Source organism: Equus asinus, chromosome 9, assembly GCF_041296235.1.
Source record: "Equus asinus isolate D_3611 breed Donkey chromosome 9, EquAss-T2T_v2, whole genome shotgun sequence".
In the NCBI taxonomy this organism is placed as follows: Eukaryota; Metazoa; Chordata; class Mammalia; order Perissodactyla; family Equidae; genus Equus; species Equus asinus.
This window is the reverse complement of record NC_091798.1, coordinates 87,773,240-87,795,249: the sequence shown is the minus strand read 5'-3', so window position 1 is coordinate 87,795,249 and position 22,010 is coordinate 87,773,240. Positions and strand designations below refer to the sequence as shown.

General features: G+C 43.0%; 1 protein-coding gene across 7 annotated transcripts in view; it reads left to right on the top strand.

Annotated features, from left to right (window-relative positions):
* Nucleotides 1-19,193, top strand: part of RASGRF2 (Ras protein specific guanine nucleotide releasing factor 2) — a 222,075-nt gene extending 202,882 nt beyond the window's left edge. For all 7 annotated transcript variants that reach the window (XM_070517863.1, XM_044777914.2, XM_070517862.1 and 4 more), the window contains 6 exons: nt 2,162-2,246; nt 5,015-5,212; nt 9,884-9,963; nt 11,290-11,407; nt 11,969-12,037; nt 14,861-19,193. In XM_070517863.1, the coding sequence (XP_070373964.1) occupies nt 2,162-2,246; nt 5,015-5,212; nt 9,884-9,963; nt 11,290-11,407; nt 11,969-12,037; nt 14,861-14,953 (643 nt within the window). In that variant the 3' untranslated portion in view covers nt 14,954-19,193. The remainder of the gene's footprint in view (nt 1-2,161; nt 2,247-5,014; nt 5,213-9,883; nt 9,964-11,289; nt 11,408-11,968; nt 12,038-14,860) is intronic.
* The last annotated feature ends 2,817 nt before the right edge of the window (nt 19,194-22,010 follow it).

The following is a 22,010-nucleotide window of genomic DNA, read 5'->3' as shown; positions in this document are numbered from 1 at the left end:
GTAACAACTATTTATATAGCATTTACATTGTATTAGGTATTATAAGTAATCTAGAGATGATCTAAAGTATATGGGAGGATGTGTATAGGTTATATTCAAATACTAGGCCATTTTATATAAGGGACTTGAGCATCCATGGATTTTGGTTTCCATGGGGGAAGGGGGCGTGCCTGGAACCAATTCCCCATGGATGCTGAGGGACAACTGTATTGGAAATATTGAGGACTCTCAAGATGGTCACTCTTGTGTCTCTATATGTACTAAAGTTTCCACGGAATGTGCATTTCTCTGTACTCACATTCTCACGTTACAGAAACCTCGCTGCAGCTGTAACAGTGGTGCCTAAAATCATTTTGGAAACATTAAAAATGTATCCCCCTCAGAGACTCTGATTCCAGTAGGTTTGGGGCCCAAGAAACTGTATTTTCATTGAGAATCACAGATAATTCTGAGTGGTCTGAGACTTTGAGAAAGGTTGATCTTGGATAAATGCTGTAAATTCTGCTACAGTTCATCACCCACTTCCATAAATCAACAAGTATTGCTGAGCTTTGAGACCACGGGCTCGTCACACAGCCTTGTAATTTCCTCATGTGTAGAGTAAGGGTAGGCTCTTTAAACGCCAACCCCTCACCCCCAGCTGTCATATTCGGTAGCTCCACAAACAAGGCCTTTGTTTGGACAAATGCCAACTGTTGGCACACCTCCTCTGTGAACTAATAACTAAATTGAAGGTACGGGAGGGGCTGGGCAAGAAGTAGGAATGTGATGCATGTCATATGTAGAGAAGAGGATAGTCGTGGTGATGGAGGGGCAAGGTCGCAGGGTGGATGTCAGAGGATGGTTAGAGGGTCAGAGTTACAGCTTTCTCAGAGAGGCATAAGGGGCATGGCCAGAGGATGCCCCTGCAGACTTTTCTTTTATGTGTTTTATCTTCTTTCCCTACCCCTCTTCCAGTAGACCTAACCATGAACACGAAAAAATTAAAACAGGAATGTGGCCCATTGGCCATTCCAATGAACCCAGTGGCTATTTGAAGACTTGAGTTAGGATCCACAGTGCCTCTTTCCTGCCCCCACCCTCATCCCCATTTCCACTGCTGCCCTGCCACCACCTCCTGATTACTCTCCAGCACAGTGAGGATTCGGGAGGGAAAAGAATGTGACCTCTAGGGATGAGGAGAAGGAGCAAAGCTCAAACCTTCATGGTTGTCCTTTTTGTGGTCTCTTCCTGGGACCCTCCCCACCTCTCCTCCCTACCTCTCCTCCCTGTTCCCTGTGTGCTGTTGTGAACATCCACCAAGTATTTTCATCCGTGGAACTGGCACACCTTTATCTCCAACAGCCCTGCAGGATGGGAGCAGTCCCACCAACATGAAGGGACAAAGAACCTTGCAGAGGGACTCAGTCAGCATTTCTGGATTAACACTGTGTCAGAGTAATTTCATTTCAAGTTATTCTTAGTAATGCTGCTACAAAATAATTCCCGTATGCTCCATCTTGATTGTCCATTGCTTGCTGTGATCTGTGACCTGCTCATGAGTGAAGTGAAGGAGCAGGGATGTCATCTGGAAGACAGACCTTCTGCCAGGCTGAGCTCCCGCCACTGTAACTGCCATCCTCAGACGAATGGGCTGAGTGTTTGCTCAGCTCTTATCACATGCAGTGTTCTGGGCTCTGGGGGAACAAAGGCAAGTCCCTGCCCGAGGAATCGACGTCCTCCTGGAGAATGTCAGAGCAAAGCGGAGAAAAACATGCTGTCCCTGACTAATGTTTCTGGTAGTGATGGATTCTTCGGAACTCTTGCTAAGGCTTAAAAATTTTTTAAGCTGATCCAGGGGAAATAGTCTTGGTTTCTGATTAGTGCTTAATCTCTTTATTCCTCTCATGTCTGTCATTGTTTTCCAACTTTGGAGAAGCCTTTATAATGATCCTAACAGGGACAAAGTTCCAAACATTTATAAGGGAAAACGGGAAACTGGAGAATCTTTTGACATTGAGCGGTGAAATGCTAGAGTTGAGCTGAAATTCACTCAAGAGGGTCAGGAGCAGCAGGCGTTGGGCAACATTAAGTTTAATGTATGTAATATTCCTAATTATTCAGGATCATGGACACCATTAAAAAGCCTTAATTGGTTTTGTGTTTCGTTTTGAACTTTCAGAGAATTTCTTGGGCAGGGGTGGATGAAGCTGGATAAAAATGAAAGAACACCTTACATTATGAAAACCAGCCAACACTTCAATGATGTGAGTAACCATAAAATAAAACCTTGGGTGTGTTACAGGGAGAAGAATATCAGAGTCTTAAGATTCCTTTTCTAAAATAAAGCAGGTCTGCTCCCCACTTTTCAAACAGAACTAATGGAATGTTAAAAACAAGCTTAAATCTCCAAGAGCTCACAGTGATGTAGTAACTTCCAGTTAACTTGCAGGTGTAAGAGGTTCGCTTTTAACGGTGCCCAGTGTGGTAAGTGCTCAATAATGTGTAGGTTGCTGCTGTTATTTTTATCATAACCATCATTACTTCATGGTTGTAGATTGACTAGTTCTAACAGAATGAACAGCACCTGTGTCACTGGCCCCTGGTGGTGCAGGTGATGGTGACAGTGACGTTGGGTTGGTGCAGCTTCTCCTCATTACTGAACATTCAGCCCAGATCGCATTCCAGGGTTGGAAGGGACCTTTCAGCATAACTACAGTGTTGCTGTGGCCGTGTGCGCTGGTGACCGGCTGTCAGGCCGTCTCCCTGCTCTGCTTTCTTCAGCAGTAAGATGGAGTTGCTTTTATACTCACCACTTCTAATTGGTTCTGTTCTAACGGTCTCAGACCTATGGCGGAACCAGGGATGTAGGAGTGTCTTCAGGCCTATCTGCAAAGGGAGGCTCCCTTTCCAGTTCACTAAAACTGCAGCAAAAGGAATAATTATAATGTTAAAAAAAAAAGAAAAGAAAAGACTGCCAGGAACCCCATAGGTAAATTAATGTCATCCAAAATCAAAATGCAAATCAACAGTGTAGATTCCCAAGATGGCACTTTGCACAGGGTCCACGTGGAATGCATATGTGCTGAATGTTACCACATAACGAGCATCAAAGCCACTGCTGCCTAAAGGACAAGATGTGTGACCCATCTAGGCCACTCTCTGAGGAGCAGAGCCCCTGCGGTGGAAAGTAAACTTCTGTTGCCTGTGCCGTACATACGCTTGGGATATGCTGGACACTCAAATCAGAGGTTCAGTCCCAGGCTCCAGACCCTTGTGCCTCCATTTGGATGGCCACTTGCACTGTGCCCTCAACAGGTTGCAAATGGTGCTTGTCCTCAGCACCTCCCAAACCTGCCAAGCCTGCTTCTTCATCTTACCCTCTGTTCTCAGTCTTGGGTAATGGGCTTCCCGTACACTCACTCACCCAAGCACAGCATCTAGAGTTCATCTTTGGCTCTTTCTTCTCCCTTACCCACCCCACCCTCACCCCCCAACATAATAGTGAACCTCCATCTACGTGTGTCTCACGTTCTTCTCTCTCCTCCTTTCCTGCTGCCGTAACCTTGATTTGCCCTTTCATCCTTTCTCTCTGGGAGATCCTAACTTGCCATACCCCCTGCCACCTCTCTGCCCTCCAACCCATTCCTCACACTGTCGTGGGAATAACTTCTCTGAGAGGGCAGTCTATCATATCTATTATATCACTTTCTTTGACGAAATTCTGTCAGTGGCTTCCCCTCTCCTTCAGAATAAGATCCCAACTGCTCAACCTGCCCTACAAGAGCCCTGCCCACCTCTCATCATTGTCTCTCATGACACCTTATGCTCCTCAGATGACTTCCAGATCCTCCGTCACGCCATGTGTTCCACCTCCGTCCCTTTGCAGGCCCTCTTCCACTTTGATAGAAAGCAGAGGCTAACTCCTACTCATTGTTTAGGACTCAATGCAGGCACAACCTCTTTCTAGAAGCCTCCTCTGGACTAGTGAGGCACCCCATGCTGCCTCCATGTTCTCACACCCCTCCAGGCAGACTTAGCTTTGCATTTCACTGTGTGATATTTCCTTGTCTATGTCTGCCTCCCTTCGCTTTCCCACCTAATTAGAGTCAGTGCCTTAAAGCCAGGGATGCCAATTTATTTGTTTTTCCTGTTCCTAGAACCTAAAAGAATTCCTGGTCCATACTAGGTGCTCAGTACAAAATAATTTTTTTAATGAATATGCACAGTGATAAGTCTGAGATACCTTGAAATCTAAAATACTTAGAGAATTATCAAAGAATGGCTGTACCCATCAGATTTAGTGTGTGGGTATAAGTTTATGGACCCCAAATTCCGTTTGTTAGTTATCAACCCTCTTCTGCCCTCGTCCTTTCCATATTCTAAGTGCTGAGCTTCTTAACCTGCCTCTTTCTCTTGGCTTTCTCTAGTAGAATGACAGTCCTTAGCCTTGAAACTGGAGGTCCTTTTAACTGCTGGTGGAAAAAAAATTCAGCAAGAAAAGGAGAAACGTTCTCTCTTCCCCTGCACCTAAGTGTTTCTGGTTTGAGTTGATCAGGTTCAAGTTTGATTGGATTGGGGGTAGATGCATTTTCTTTCTCTGTGAAAACTGAGGCTTCCTAGAGTGAATATCATCACACTGTTGGGGGCCAAGGAGCATGTGAAAAGGCCCCAAGAAGTGAAACCCATGATCTGCAGAGCTTCCCGTTCCTCAGGGCTTAGCTCATTCTATCCTATTTCCTCCATAATTATTGGAAATGACTCCTTCATCAAAATTACTGATTAACAAAGTCACGTCTTCCCCCACCAAGCTGATTCCACAAGAGCCCTCTCTTCATGCTGAGGATGAACAGGTGCTCATTAGTTTGTTATTACAGACTTTGGTCTCTTCAGAAAGTTGATGTCTAAACATGGACTGTGATCTCCACGTCCCTCGGCAATCTGCCTTCCTGACGATTCTATAGGTAATTCAAGGATTTTGCTAAATGCTTGTGTTAGCTCTGAGCTGCCTGTGTTGGCTTTTCCGTTGTCTCAGATGAGTAACCTGGTGGCCTCCCAGATAATGAATTATGCCGACATCGGCTCCCGGGCCAATGCCATTGAGAAGTGGGTGGCGGTGGCGGACATCTGCCGATGCCTGCACAACTACAATGGCGTGCTGGAGATCACCTCGGCCTTAAACAGAAGTGCCATCTACAGGCTGAAGAAAACCTGGGCCAAGGTGTCCAAGCAGGTGAGCATCAGCGTGCGACACACCCCACTGCCGAGAGGAGGAGAGGCTGGGAGACCAGAGCCAAGATAAATATACTAATTAGGAAATAGTTAAATGAACTGAGCAGCTCAACTGCCAAAGAAAGGTGCCAATGTGGGTAATTACTGTCTTCTTACCACTTAGTTGAGTCCACTTATGTGCATTACTAAATGGTTAATTTAGACAAGAAAATACAACCCAAAGCATTCATTATAACATATTGGGGAACAACCTCAGACAATGTGGTTGACAGTCAGGATTGTTTCCTGAATTACTTAGAGAGGGCATGTTGATTCCACGTGAACACATTATGTCCAGTGGATCCAGTCTTTCTCCCCCAAAATAAGAATACAGATGCCTGAGGGCCAAAAACCAGGAAGAAAGGGCCTCAACATCACCTTTTTCTTTGTCATTTGTGTAAAGTTTTGGCATAATGACTTAAATGTGCAAAAATGTGACTTGCTTAGTTTACTTTTAATTGGACTCAAGTTGTTCATGCCTATCGTCTCCTTCCAGATAATTTAAAGACTCAAATTAAATCACAGTTTTCCCCCTGCCTTGTCTCCTGGGCTTCTCCCTGGGTGTTGGTGGGTATGGGGAGGGCTTCCTCCAGCTTATGGGAGGCTGTGTGCACCGACTGGCCTCCTGTTGTAGTCTTTTGCTGCTTGGTCAGTGGGTGCAGGCCACTGTGAATCGCCTGTGCCTGGTGTTCATATAGTCCTGCCTACCCCACCCTGGAACGGGCACGGCGATTCACCCGGGGAGCTTGGCTGACTTCCCCTCTCCTTCAGCTCTCATTGGCTCTGCTGATCCTCTGAGGTGGGGGTGTGTCTGACCTCTGCTGCAGGCTGCCCTGCCCCTTGGCCATCCCTAGTGGGCAGGCTAACTCTTCATTAGTAGATAATTACCTTGGCCCTCTCAAAGGGCCTAGGGGAATTTTTCAGGCTTCTCTATATCCCATTGGAGCCAGAGGCTAGGAGGGTGTGTCAGACCCTCTCTGCCTAACCTTCCTCCACAGACCACTATGCCTCCCTTGTTGTGATCACCCAAAGTTGGTGAAGGGCATCTGCAGGGTGCCCACCTCCAGAGTTCCAGGCAGGAAGAAGAGCATAGATTCTACTGACATTTCTTCAAAACCATCTGGTTCCCGTTGCCCTCCCTGAGGACTTAAGCCCCCCTCAGAGGCACTACTTCTTACTCTAGTCTATCTTCTTTTCTCTCTCGAAGTCTTTTTAACTCTTCCCTGTGTAGCAAGAAACCAAACCTAAGTCATATCCTTAATTCTATCCACCTTCCTTATTCTTTAGTAAAATTGCAGTACTCCGAAAATCCCAGATTTGGCCCGCTAGAACTGACCAACCCTCTTTCTGTGAACAAAACTGGACCTTGCAAATAAAACCCACAGCTTTTATAAATACTCTGTTTAAAAAAACTTTTCATGTTGAGATGATTATAGATTCACATGCAATTGTAAGAAAGAATAGATTCACCCTACACCCTCACCCACTGTCCCCCAGTAGTAGCATCTTGCAAATTTAGATGATATCACAACCAGGAAATTGACATTTGTACCATCCACCAACCTTATTCAGACTGCCAGTTTTACATGCACTCATGTGTGTATGTGTGTATTTAGGTTTATGTACTTTTATTACCTGGGTGGATTCATGTGACCACCACCACCACAGTCAGGAGACTGAACAGCTATCATAAAGATCCCTCATGCCACCCTTTTATAGCCACAGCCACCTAACTCCTGGCAACCACTAATCTGTTTTCTACTTTTATAATTTTGTCATTTCAAAATGTTCTATGAATGGAATTGTACAGTATATGACATTTTGATATTACCTTTTTTTAACTCAGAATAATTCCCTTGAGATCCACTCAAGTTGTTACATGTATCAGTACTTCATCACTTTTCATTGCTGAGTGGTACTCCGTGGTATAGATATGCCACATTTTGTTTAACTGTTCACCCCTTGAAGGACATCTGGGTTGTTTCCAGCTTTTGGCTATTACAAATAAGGCTATTGTGAACATTCGTGTGTAGGTTTTGTGTCAACGTAAGTTTTCATTTCTCTGGGATAGGTTCCCAGGAGTGCAATTGCTGGGTCTTGTGGTAATTGTGTTTAGTTTTATAAGAAACTGCCAAACTCTTTTCCACAGTGGCTGTACCATTTTACAGTCCTGTCAGCAATGTGTGAGTGACTCAGTTTCTCTACATTCTTGCCAGCATTTCTGGTTATTGCTGTTTTTTATTTTAGCCCTTCTGATATCTCATCATGGTTTTAATTTACATTTTCCTGATAGCTAAAGATGTTAAACATCTTCTCATGTGCTTGTTTGCCCTTTTCTGTGCTCTTCAATGAAATGGTGGCTCCTGTCTTCAGCTCATTGTTTAATTGGATCGTTTGTTTCCTTACCTTTGAGTTGAAAGTTCTTCCTGTATTCCTCCTGCTTTATTCTTCTGTTTCAAAATTATTTTAGCTACTCTAGTTCCTGTAAATTTCCATATAGAATAAAAAATTATGTCTAAAAAAATGTACTGAGATTTTCATTGGAATTTCATTAAACCAGTCAATTTGGGGACACTTGCCCTCATTACTATGTTGAGTCTTCCAGCCCATAAACACAGTATGTCTCTCCATTTATTGAAGTTTTCTTTGCTTTCTTCATCATTTTGCAATTTTCAGTGTACAAGTCTTGTATATATTTTGTTAAACTTATGGCTAAGTATTTCATTTTATTTGCAGAAATTTTAAATGTTATTGTGGTTTTAATTTTAGTTTCCACATGTTCATTGTTAGTATATAGAACTGTGGTTGATTTTTATGTGTTGGTCTTATGTCAGCAAACTCATTGAGCTCAATTATTTAGTTATAGGAGGTTTTTCATGGAATGTCACTTATAAGTACGAGCAGTCTTATTTGTTTCTTTCCAATTGATATGCCTTTTAATTCCTTTTCCTGCCTTATTTCTCTGGCTAGAACTTCCAATACTACATTTAATAAGAATGGTAAGAAAGGTCATTCCTACCTTGTTCTCACTCTTGAGGGGAAAACATTCAGTCTTTCACCTTTGCTGAAAGGATGGTGTTAGCTATAGGTTTTTGTAAATGCTTTTTATAAAATTGAGGAAGTTATCTTCTCTTCCTAGTTTTTTGATAGATTTTATGATGAATGGATGTTGGAATACTATTTTTAAAATGGGCTTCAAACAGCTGTATCAGAATCCAGAAGCTGAACATTGACACCTTTGTTGTGGCTAGGTTTTGCCTCTCCCTAACGTAGTAGAAGCCTCAGCCATTGGGCACTGGATATAAAGAACATATTATCCTGTCACACACATGTCACACTTCATCAGAGTCAGTAAGTCACTCCTCTGCCTTCTCCTTCCCCTGTTTCTTTTTTCCTCCGAAGTTGGCACCAAGGGATTCTTAAATCCTCTATAACAAAGCGTTAGGCCTTCCCTGTAATTGACTTGAGTGATATTCATGTCTGACAGGATGCAGGTTTGGGGATAACAGAACTGACTATGTAGAATAGGGATGATAAGACTAATATTGAAATTATTTTTTCAAATTTTGAATGTACTGCCTGGAGAGGCATTAAATAGAATATACCATTTCAGTCACAGGTATGGGTCACTCAAAGTGGCTTTAGCATGAGTGATGGATTATCCTCTAGGGCCCAGTGCCTCAGTCTAGTCACAGTAAGACTTGGTTTCAGATATAGCCAGCTTCAGACACTTTTGCTAATACCATCTGCTCTGTAGCTGTCTCTTCTCCAGGTCTGAGTCCAGTCTGGGAGACATCCAGAAGGCCTGGTAGAATATGCAGTGTGGAGCCCACCAAATGTGGTCTTGGCTATAGGGCAGACTGTATTTCTGCAGCTTCTTTGAGCCAAGGCCAGCCCGAAGCCAGGCAGGATGCTTTCCCTGCCCCATCCCATCCCTCTATCCTCTACCTCTGCCCAAGCCTTGCTGGCTGTGTTTTCCCAGAGTCCTCAGCACTAGGACTGGGGGTGGGTATTGCTGAGAGTGGGTTATCATCCCCAAGGGCCACTCCACCTTCTCCCACGTCCATGGAAGAACCTCTAGACCAATGTCAACAGCAATTTTATTTCTTGGTAAATATCAGTTATACTTTTCCTACAAATCGATGAAGATGATCACAAAAGAAAGGGTTTGGTGTAGAGGCTATTGGTTGGTCAGTAGCCAAGCAACCAAATACGTGCTTTGATGATTTGGAAATCAACGCTCACAAAGATTCGTCATGAAAACTCCGTGACATGAGACCTATCCTTTAAGATTCCACATTCAACACCTGCTTTTCATCTTTTCAAGTCCCTAAGTTTCCCGTACATTTTAATTTTTCTTTTCTACTCATTTTCCTCTCTTTTTGGCTAAATGAGATGTAGTCACTTTGTCTTCGCCACGTGTTCTTCTTTTTTTTTTTTTAACATCTAATCTAAACCTAATGCCCCACCTCCACATTTTGAAAGTCAGATCACGTCACACAGAATCATATCATATGACACAGTCTGGCACCTGTTACTGTGGAAGAGAATTGAGCATCTTTAGGCAACTCACCCATCTTATGAAACTGTGGGAGTGTTTTCATGACATAGTAAGTTATTTCTTTCTTTCTAGACGAAAGCTCTAATGGACAAACTTCAGAAGACTGTTTCATCTGAAGGAAGATTTAAAAATCTCAGAGAAACCCTTAAAAAGTATGTTCTCTTAATTATTATATCATTCATAACTCAGAAGTATATTTAAATAATTTGTATAGTATACAAATAGTCATCTACCTCCTACTTGATTTGAAAAAATTGGGAAACAATTTCCATCATCTAGGCATTTTTCTGATTTTCCTTTTCATTTAGAATATTGCGCATGTAGAAAGTATCTTACAGATACACCCATGGCCTGCAGAGTATTCCACATAAGAAGAAAATATCACCATAGTCAATCAAACCAACTTTTACTATAAAAAAGTTTCTTGATTTGGTATTCCCTAATCTAAGCACGATGATTTCCTGTGATTTTTTTTTTAAATATTCCAGTACCTATTGATTACTATTATTTATTTTTGGCCTTTTATTGTTGGATCTTTCCTTCTTTCTACACACACACACCCACACATATATACACGCAGGGAGAGGGAGAGAGAGAGAGATGGACAGAGAGAGAAGAGAATCTGTCTGCATCTGGTTTTCTTATGATCTACCGCACGTATTTGACCCACTCTGGAAAAACAGTCCTGTGATGCTGTGAGTGAAAGAAAGACACAATAGAAAAAGAACTAGTCGCTGAATGCTTACTAAATGTCCAACTCCACGCAAAGTGCTTGATGTGTCTTATTTAAGCCTCACAACAAACGAAAGAGCTAAGTTTTATTGTCTCCATGTTACAGATGAGGAGACTGAGGTTCAGAGAGTTCGCCCAGCGTCCCTTAGAAAGTGGGTCAATCCAGGATTCAGATCCAGTTCTCTCTGATCATAAGGCCATGTTCTCAGCCTTTAGACTCTTTGAGAAAACCAAGTGCCTCCCCCTTCCAAAAAACAAAGATCTCACTTTAGTGTGCCGCTGTGATGTTGATTCAGTCTATACCTTCTAACAGAGTTAAATACTAAGACAAGTTTTACAAGCTCTAATCACATTGCTTTTTCCATCCAGTTCTTTAGAGTTGAATGTTTGTACTTTAATGAGGTGAGAGCAGAAGGCTTCCTGCACGTTTTTACCCCTCAGAGAAGTGGGGCCAGTTTACAAGTACTCCAAACGAGTACTTCTGACAAATGTGTTTGTCTATAAGACGTCCTGTTTGAACATGCCGTTGTCTCAAACACACAGGAAAGCATGGGCTGTAATTTTGTATTATTTTCTATTGTCAGATGTCTTTGAAACTCTGCATATCATGAGTGTGCTTCTGAAAAGGGAATTAAGAGACTTCATTCTTCAGGGTTGAAACAGGACAGTTGCTTCCTGTTTAAACTGGGGAGGGACGTCAACATTTGTGTGAATGAGCGTGAGATTGGTGCCTTTTGGTCTTGCAGTTGTAACCCCCCTGCTGTTCCTTATCTGGGGATGTACCTGACAGACCTGGCATTTATCGAAGAAGGAACACCAAACTTTACTGAGGAAGGCCTTGTCAATTTCTCCAAAATGAGAATGGTAGGTGGTAATTTTATTAGCAGCCTGTTTCTAGTGACTTCAGTGGCTTATGGAGAAGAGGCTAAAGTCATGAAAGTCACCGTTTACTTTTTAACCTCAAGGGGCAAGAGGTGGTGGCCACTGAGTCTAATGCCTGATGTCGGCCGATTGAGGGGATTTGGGGCAGGGCCATTTCAGCTTGCAGTCTGGGCAGAATGAGTGATCAATAAGCCTCCGGGGTGACTTTCTAAGATTGGCCAGTGATAGACAGAGGCTGAATGCTTCTTGCCGGACAGCCCGGTTCTGAGCACCAAGTTAGAAGCAAGGAGCCTGTGGACAAAGCACCCAGAGCTTGCCACCCCCCACCCCCACGAGGCTAACCTGTGCCAGCTGTTTCCCTGCTGTTATCATTTCTGTGGCTCATTGAAGGGCAAGAAAGCCCTGGGCATAGAGAATGATCAGGCAGGGCTCCGGCTACCTCATTGGAGGAGGTGACTGATTGCTCTGGGGTGGGCCCCTGGAAGCATGTGCTGCAATACGGGGAAATACTTTGCTTTGCTTTTTTTCTTGTTCCTCTGTTAGATATCACACATCATCAGAGAGATCCGCCAGTTCCAGCAGACTTCCTATCGAATAGACCATCAGCCAAAGGTAATATTGTGTGATTGTAAGGGAATTTAATAAAGAAAAAAGTGGAAATTCATGAAATAGAAATAGCAGTAGAGGTGATCAATAATACAAGAAGGTAACTCACAGAAAAGACCAATAAAATAGACAAATCTTTGGCAGCTCCGATTAAGAAAAAAAGGAAGAAGGCAAAAAGAGCATCAATTCATCGTCAAGTTCTATCAACTTTATGTCCTATATTTCCCATGAATCTGTCTACACCACCACCACCACCTCTGGTCCAAGCTACCCATATCTGTTACCTGGTCTACTTGCATTCACCCTAGAATGCAAAATCCATTCTACAAATTACAGCCACATAGAACTCTCTGAAATACAAACTGGAATATGTCTGCCCCTTGCATAAAATATGTTATTGGTTTCGCTTTGCTCTTAGGATAAAGAAAGAAAAAAATCTTTATGTGTCCAAGAAGTATTGCATTATGTGGCCCTTACTCATCTTTTAAGATTCATCTCACATTGTCCATCCACTTCCTCTCTCCGTCCCAGCCACAACTGGTCTGTCTTTTTTTTTTTCATTTTTTAATAGACATTATTTTGTAGAATCCTTCTGGCTTTACAGAAAAATTGAAAAGGTAGTACAGAAGATTCCCATGTGACTGAGAGCCAGTTTTCCCTGTTGTTTTGTGGAACTTGACAGACTTATCCTGAAACTTATAAGGAAGCTTAGATAGGCAAAAAACAGACAAGGACTTTTTGAAAAATATGAAGAGTAAAGGAGAGCTTTCCCTACTGGATACAGATGCCTATCCTAAAACTACAGTGAATGAAACAGGACTGTATTGGCACAGGAATACAGATTCAATGGAGCAGGATAAAGTTCAGATGCAGATTTTGTCTATACGAAAATCTAAGATGGGATAAAGGAGGCATTTAAAGAAAGTGCCAGGAAGAAACTGACCATTCAGTAAATGGAATAGGAATTTTGGCTCTCCCATCTTATTCCATCCACAAAAATAAATTCCAGATGAGTTCATTACCTAAATATAAAAAGAAATATTAAGTTATCTGAATAAAATATAGGACAAAATAGTCATTACCTTTGGATTTGAAGACCTTCTTAAGCACAGAATGTAAAAACTGTAAAAGACAAGCTTGATAAAGTTTGCTGCATCAAAATTAAAAACTTCTATATGACAAAAGGCAATTATTTAAAAAGTCAAAATACAAGCAGTAAAGACTAGGAGACAATATTTTTAACAGACAAAACAAAAAGACAGAGTTAAAAGTATTCCTATAAATATGTAAGAAAAGCATAAACAGCTCAGTAGAAAAATTGGCAAAACTATGAACAGGTAACTCACAGAGGAAGAAATGAAAATGGCCAATAAGTATTTGAAAAATGCTCAACTTCATTGGTAAGAAGAAAAAATGCAAATTATAATGAGGCGTCATTTTCACCTATCAGATAAACAAAATTTTAAAATATTGATGATATCAAACTTAGTTAGTGTCTAGGATAACACATGCTCCCACATACTACAGGTACAGCAGTTTGGGAGGTCATTTTACATGATCTTTTAAAATTAAAAATTGATATACTGAGTAACCAGAACTCATATATTGCTGGTGAGAGTAACATGGTACAATCACTTTGAAAAACTGTCATTTGGAGGTTTCCTAAAACATTAAATATGCATCTACCTATGACCCAGCAATTTCTCTCCTAGATATTTATATCCAAGGGGAAGTGAAAGCATACCCATTAAAAGTCTTATATAAAATGTTCATAGCATTTCTTAATAGTAGTCAAAAATTGGAAACAGTCCATGTGTCCATAAACAAGTGAACGGATAAACAAATTGTGGTGCATCCATGCAACAGAATACAGTGCCCCAATGCGAAGATGGACTGCTGCTACACGCCCAACGTGGATGGATTTCAACACCTTATGCTGAGTGAGGGAAGCTGGATGCAAGAGTACACGTGGATGATTCCACTTACATGAAATTCTAGAGTAGACGAAACTAATCTTGGTGATAGAAATCAGAGCAGAGGTTGCTTCTGGGAGCAGACTGACTGGGCAACTGCATGAGAGAACTTTCTGGGGTGATAGAATTGTTCTATATGGTGATATGTATGTAAGTTACGTGGGTGTATACATTTGTCAAAACTATTAATTTTACTTATGTAAGTTATATCTCAATAAAAAGAAAGAAATATTTTCATGGAAATACCCCATGCCCCAACATTTTCATTTCAGTGTCATTTCCTTCCCTGTCTACCTGAAAGGAACATTCACATGTGAACACTAGGAAGCGTGCTAACAAGGATTTCACTGTAACTCTGCGTAGTAGAGAAATACTGACAGCAACTAAGCGTGCATCGATAGGACAGCATTAAGTAAACTCTGATGTGTCGCACTAATAACAAGACTGTACAGCAGTCAGAGCTCTTTGTACTGACTTGGGAGCTCTCCATGGCTTACAGTTAAGAGAGAGAAGCAGAATAAATTGTACACGATGATACCACTTATGATTACAAGGGGAAGAAAGATTTCTGTAAGTATATGTAATATCTAGAAAGACAGTAGAACATTTGGGAGAAGACAAACCAGGTGAGAACAGTGGTGCCTCTTGAGGGAAGTGCCTGGGGTTGGGAGCTGGGAGAGGACTAGAGATGTTTATTTTATTTTATTTTTTTTTTTACAGTGAGAATATATTCATGATTTTTTCTAGCTATATAACATTTTTCAATGTAAGTGTTGAATTGTGTCAGATTCTATTCAGAAAATGTAACACTGGTGTTCTGGAAGAACTGAAAGCTAGGATTTCCCTTTTTCACCAGGTCACTCAGTACTTGCTTGACAAAGCCCTCATCATAGATGAAGATACGCTGTATGAGCTGTCGCTAAAAATTGAACCTCGGCTCCCTGCTTGAAGATCCAGCCTTGTCCCTGGGTCTGTGGAATGTTCATGGAAAGCAGGATGGACAGAACTGTGCATGTCATGCCTCCCACGGTGCAGCAAGGACCGGGGATGGGGACGAAGCCAGTCTCCTTTGTCCACGGAAGAAGACAGAACCGAACTGGAATTCTGTTGTCTCCAGCCAGGGAAGGCCAGCTGTTTGGGGTCAAAGAGAGATGCCTCAGACTTGGGTGGGAAGGTGGAAAGATAGATATTTGGTAAAGCTGATGGCACATTTTGTATAAGGGAATGTAAGATGGGAGATGCTGGTAGCCGTTTTAATGAAGTAGGTAAGAAGGTAAATTTCAAGCCTGCCCCGTGTTCTGTTAGAACTCGGGGACAAGGATCCATGGAAAAGACCTATAATGTTTCCCTGGCACTTTACTGGCCTGGCTACACCCACCAATCTTCTCCTAGGATTTAACTGCTTCCGTTACATTTCCTTTGTTACAAGCTTCCAGAAAAGCCAAGGCTTCCTTTGTAGGGATGGACCGACACATAAGCAATTTCAGTCTACAGCATGTGCATGGTTTTCAGTGCATCATAAACATTTATATTGGAGGAAAAGCATGTTCTCAAACTGCTTTCTCAGTCTTTAGGCAACAGGACAGGAGGGACAGGATGAAAGACCAGTGGATTTGTATGTAACATTTCCTTAATTAACAACGGGGTAGGCTGTGTCCCAGGAGATTCCAGCTAGTGGCCGTCTTGAGGTGGCTGTGGGGGCTTCTTCCTGAGGCTATGGTGCCCAAGAAGCCAATACCTTTAGAGAGGCGGGTGCAGAGTTTGCAAAATGGTGCCTCCGCGCCTCACTGACGAAACTGTGGGCTGAGACAGAAGGCCACAGAGTGCTGTGGGAGGAGCGGGTTTCGACGCGAATTGAAAAGATACCCCCCTCATAGTAATGTGGGAATCTGTTCTGATTGACACAAACCATTCTTAGGCTCACTATGAACATTGGTTGTGTTTTTGAAAAAATTGTTCAGTGGGGTTGTCTTTTTAAAACCCACACTTCTGTGTGCTGTTGGTAGACAGTTCTTCCCCAGTCCCCTTTGTTTGTAAATTTTGAGATATTTCTGAGTGGAAATATTGTCGGTGTATGGGAATTGGGCCCAGCCACTCAACAGCTTTGTATCAGAAAACCTAACGCAGGAGTTGGTCCTGCTGCCCTAGGCTGGCGAGTGACCTCATGTTTCCCAGGGTTGTTGGTTGTCGAAGAAATAGGGCTATCTCATGTTTACCTCCCTCTTCTCTTCTCAGGGAGACCTCTGCTTTAAAAGAAGGAAGAGAAAAATCCAGTTATTGTTACCTGAGCCTCTTGCACCTGATGTTTTCTCTTAGAGGCATGAAGCGTGTTGATGCTGCCAATGAAAAAACTGATCTGTCTGGCTGTTTTCCCTTTTTCTTTGCACTTTAATTATGTTGTTAGAACTAACAGCTGACTAATAAATTCAACTTGCTGGCTCATAAGACGCAGTGGAAGCGCTAGCATTGATAACATACCATAGAGGTGGAGAATGTACATTTTTCCTGCATGGTAAAGGCCATCTCTGTACATAACTATATAGTGAAATATCAAGTAAGTTAAAGAAAATATAATATTTGAAGGCCATTCCAAAACTATTTCCAATAGCTCATATTAGCCAACAGTGTAGCACTAAACCCCAAGAGGGTTACTTACGGATGCTTTATTTTTCTTTTTTTAAAAAAAAGTTGCTTGTTTGTTCTCTTTAGTTTCAAATAAGAGATTGATGCATCTTGATGCATGATAAGAAGCATGGGTTGTTTGGATCCTAACAGTGCATAACTTGCAGTTTATTTCTCAGTGTTCAGAAACGGAGGGTTTGAACTAATGTATGTCCATTGCATCAAACACCTCAAGGTCTCGCAGAAGTAAAGAAAGGAAAAGTTAGCTTTCTTGGCTCAAAAACAGTCTTGGAAGGTGAACTAAAACCAGGTCAGATCAGTGAAGGGCCACAGGTAGTTTCAGGCAAAGCAGCACGTGGACAGGTCAACGCCATCAGCTCTGCCTGGGAGTGTCCAAGGTCTTCCAGCGGGGAGAGGGTGGGTCTGAATGCACTTTCCCTGGAAGTTTGGACTCTTATTTCTCTGACCCAAATGTTCCAGAGGCACTGCAGCCATTCTTATTAAAGAATAGAAGGTAGAGGAATTTCCAAATACTCCTCCCCTTTTGGAAGTGCAGGTTTTCTTCAACTAGTGACAAAGCTTTCACACCTTTTTCCTGCAGAATGTTGGGAGCGCCCCCCAGTGGCCAGGTTAGGGCACTGTCAATTGTTAATGCTGACCTTCAGCGTTTATGAGTTATGCCGTCCTCCTGCTTTCTAGAATCTGAGCCCTGGCTGGAGCCGCAGGAGAAAGAACTCCATCTCCAAGGGAGCTCCTTTTGATGACTTGCACCACTTCTGGCCAGCTGGAGTAGGAATGCACATTTTTTAAAAACCTCAATTGGGTCATATTTAAAATCCCTAAGAGCAATTTGTGGTGTTTCTTCTGATTGTTAAAGCACCCTCCTCTTCTGCCTGTCAAGCTCTGAGTGTATTGTCGGAGCGTGCGCTCACAGCCGGGTATGCCTACATTCCGTTATAGGAGACCTATTTGTAAGAGCAGATGGGATGTCAGCCTTCAACAGCCAAGTAGCAAACAGTTATATTATTGCAAAATTAACCTAGAAAATCAGAAGTAAAATCCAATTTCATGCTTTCAGATGAATACCCACATTTTGTGCTGTCAATGAGATTATCTTAGGGCTTTTAGAGGATGCGTTTGGTTATTAACTAAGACATCCAGTTTTGCTACAGGAACAAATCTCTTACTTAAGCCAATATATTATGTGACAGATTCAGGCATGAAGTTGAATGTTGTCACTTTTCCTTAGTGTTTCTCTGAAAGAATTTAAAGTGGGAATTTTAAACTCCTGTTGCAATATCTTCAAGTGGCTCTCACACAAAGTCCCCATTACTGTTTGTTAAATTTCAGTACATCTTAAAGTACTACTTAAAAACAAATGAAACTCCTAGATACTGAATAATCTGGAAGAGAACCACCCATCATGTTCCAGTTTGAAGTGTGTGTGTGATGGACCAGCACGTCCTCGTCTCTCACAGTATTTTGTGGGGCAAAAAAACCTTGGGCTGCCATTGACTGGGATTTTATTTAACTTTTCTTTTCAAAGTTTGATTTTATTCCCCCTGAAAAAAAATCTTTCTCTTCACTTTAAAAAAGTGTAGGATTTTTTGAATCCAACGTGTAAAGTTTATCATTTTTACTACTATTGAAATGGGATAAAAGGTGACGTATAATTTATGGCTAAAGAATGGAGCCAGGCTAATGTCCACAGCCAAAAGAATAAATGAATATAATTTATTTTCATTTCACTAAGACAACAGATGGTAAGTTTAAATAATGACTGGATTACGGTTACCACCATGTCAATCCTGGTAATAAGACTTGAGTCAATGAAATCTAATCAGAGTGTCATTTCTCTGTGCCTATTAGGGACTTAAAATTAAGGCAGAGCAGAGCTAAACTAGAAAACAACCATTTTGTTGTAGGTATACACACGTGAATAATTCAGAAAAGTATTCATCTTGGCTGCCACACAGCATGACATTAACATTATTGTTGCTTGTACTTGATCTCATCTCCTTAAGAAAAATAAAAGTTTCTATTAATGATGTTGAACCACTGTTTTTACACAACCCATTTCATTTTCCCCAGAAAGGCAGTTGTGAAAGAACACTGGACTAGGCGTCCTGGCCCTGAGTCCTGGGCCCAGATCTACATCCATCTACAAGCTGGGAAACCTTAGGCCAGTGCTGAAACCTCTCTGAGCCTGTTTCCTCATCTGCAAAATGGAGTTAATATTAATTCCTGTGCTGCCTACCTCACAGGACTGTCATGAGGACAAAATGGGTTCAGCTACAAACTGTAAAGTGCTGTCCAAATGTGAGGTAACATGACTACCATCTCATGTCTCTTTTGCAGAGGATTTAAATGTATTTCTTTGTTATTTGTGTGCGTGTGTAATGGACAAACTCATGTGTTCCTTTGAGAAGCATGTTGTTTGTGTCCAGTTACTTTGCGAATCGGCTGACATTTGTGAATCCAACAGAGGGGTTTGTGCTGTGGCCTAACATTTGCTGGGTGAGGTGTGGGTTATGCCTATATGCAAATTAAACTTCGCCTTTCTTGAATTCTCAACGTCTTATTGGTCTCTTCATTTAATTCTTTTTGTGTTCTTCTACATTGTGTCCTCTTAGCAATCAGCTCCTTCAGATATTCTTTTACTTCTAAAGTTTAAGGGAAAAAAAGTTTAGAAGAAGCTCATGTTACAGGCACTAGAATATCAGAGAGTTCAGGGGACCTCAAAAAGATGTTAAGATCATCTGGTCCCACTTTCTTCCCAGTGCTTAACTCTTCCCTGTGACACTCCCAGCCCATGTTTGACTACCTCCAGGCACACACAACTCACTGCTGCCAGAGCAGCTCTGTTCGCCTCAAGGCAGCTCAACGCTCGTGAAAGGCTGTGGAAAGAGGAAAAGCTGCTGGGTAGCGCCCCGGCCCAGCCATCAGCAGCTCCGACCTCAGCTGCGCTCCTGAGCCTTCTGAGGCTGAGTTCCTCATCTGTAAAATAAGACTCAATTCTGCCCCTAGAATTACTGCAACAGTTACGGGGCATAATATATATGAAAATACTTTAACATTTGCAAGTAGATGAAGTTGTCCCAACATTTAGAGCTGAGGAGAACATGACGCAGCTGCTAAGCACAAGGGAGAACTGAGGAAAGGAAGAAGTGTGGGTCCCCCCGTCCTGCTGGCTTCCTTTCAAGTTCTGAAAGGAGCAATCAGGCTGGTGGGGATTCAGGAACCCAGAGTCCTTTCATCTTACTCCTTGGCCATCCCGCCCGGCATTGCCCTGCCTGCCCGTCAAATCTGGGTCCTGCTCCATCCAGGCTCCAGCGGGATTCAGGAACAGAAAAGACAATAAGTCCACGCAGGAGATTTCCTTTAAAGCAAGTGATGTGGCAGTTGCATACTTCTCTTCTGTTCCTGTCCCTGTGGCAAGACCAGCTCCATGACCGCACTGGCCACCAGGTGTGGAGAAAGCCCCAGAATTTTGAAGGGAGTCGACAACAATGAGAGAGGAATAAATGGCATCACGTTTGAAGGATTTTGGGAAATCTGGAATTTCTGCCGTGAGTCACGTGTAGAGGTTGCCATCCCCATCACAACACCTTTATAATAGACTTGAAGATGACGAGGCCCCCAAAAGAAGAGTGACGTCCCCTTTTCTCAACGATACTCCAACTTCTGACCTTCCACTCTAACTTATATAAATTATACCATAAAAAATGAGAGGTTGAGGTAAGGTGTGTGTTGGAGGAGGAGCTAAATGTTCATTACTAAGGAATTGGGGAAAAAGAAAAAGAGGAGGGATTTCTCATTGTAACTGCCATTCTTTAAACTCTACATTTCCCTGCTTTTCAAAAGCCTCATCGTTTTCTGGGTCTGCGATGTGGGCTATTTCAGGGTCACTGGATTTATTTCACCTGGCGCCTGAAGTGACTTGAAACTGTGTGTGCAAAAGAGCTATTCTGGGAAGAAATAAGCCTAGACTCCTCCTCCAACCTGCAGAGCCCAGGCTCCTGAGCAGCTGGTCAGCCCCACAGACCTCCAGTCTGCTGCCTCTCCTGCCAGGTGAGGCCTCAGGGGTGGAGGGACCGTGGGTGGTCCGTTACAACAGAGTGTGCAAACTGAGAACCCTGACTCTTTAGAGGACCATGCAATCAGTTTGGTTGGTCCCAATTTGCAATTGTTTTAATGAAATAACATAGAAGAGTCTGGAAAATGTCAATATATCATGTGTAAAAACGGTAAGTATCACTTTGTAAAAACTTCGATTTAACTTAAGCTGGATCATAACGATGGCGTATGTATTAACTGAGATATGACCAATACACAGTGAAGTGTGAACCGTAAGTGTACAGCTTGAGGAGTTTTTATACATGTGTACACCCACACAACCACCCCCAAATCAGGAAACCTTCCAGCCCCTAGAAGGCCCCCTCGTGCACTCTCCCCGTCAGTACTCCCAAGCAAAGGAAAAGTAGGTAAGTGTGGGGCCGGCTGCGGCCGAGCGGTTAAGTTCCCGCGCGCCTCTACGGTGGCCCAGCGTTTCGCTGGTTCAGATCCTGGCCGTGGACATGGCACCACTCGTCAGGCCACGTTGAGAAGGCATCCCACATGCCACAGCTAGAAAGACCCACAACTAAGATATACAGCTATGTGCAGGGGGATTTGGGGAGACAGCAGAAAAAAAAATGTATGTGTACTTTGGGTCATCTTTAAAAGAATGGGAAACTGAAAGAAAATCACTCTGGGCGGGGGCTGCGTTCCGAGAAGGAATCAGCTGGTGATGTGCACGTGGCCGTAGAAGCCGGGTACGTGACTGTCACAGAGCCCTGGGCAGCTCCTCTGAAATGGCAGGGCTGCTGTCCAAAGTCCTGGTGGGTCAGTGCTATTTACAGTCAACCTTTCCGGCTTGCGGGCATGTCCCAAGGAGGGCTATTTTTAAGCAGGGATACGGCCTGCAGGGCCTTCTGGGTTGCATATTAAGCTTGTGGATCAAAGGTGAGATTGTCTAGCAACCTACTTCAGATGGCCTGATCTAGAAGAGAAACGTGATTGTTATTGCCCCTGAATCCAGGCCCCCAGAAGACAGGTTGGAAGGAGAGCCCCAGGACCCGGGCTCAGAGCCTGATTAGCAGCTGAAAAGAAGGAGCTTTAGACACCTTCCTCCTGGACCTCGGCTAGTCGGGGGGCGGGGGGGATCATTCTCCAGAGGTAACTGGCCTCCAGGGATGGATGGGGTTCCCGAGGGAAGGTGGAAACAGGTCCCCTGACAGGTGCGCCAGGTTCTCCGGCTGGCCTTTCCATCTCGAGGCCGGGTCCTGCGGGCTGCAGGCCCAAGAAGCCCGGGCAGAGCCCTGGAGAGGCAGCCCCCAGGGGCG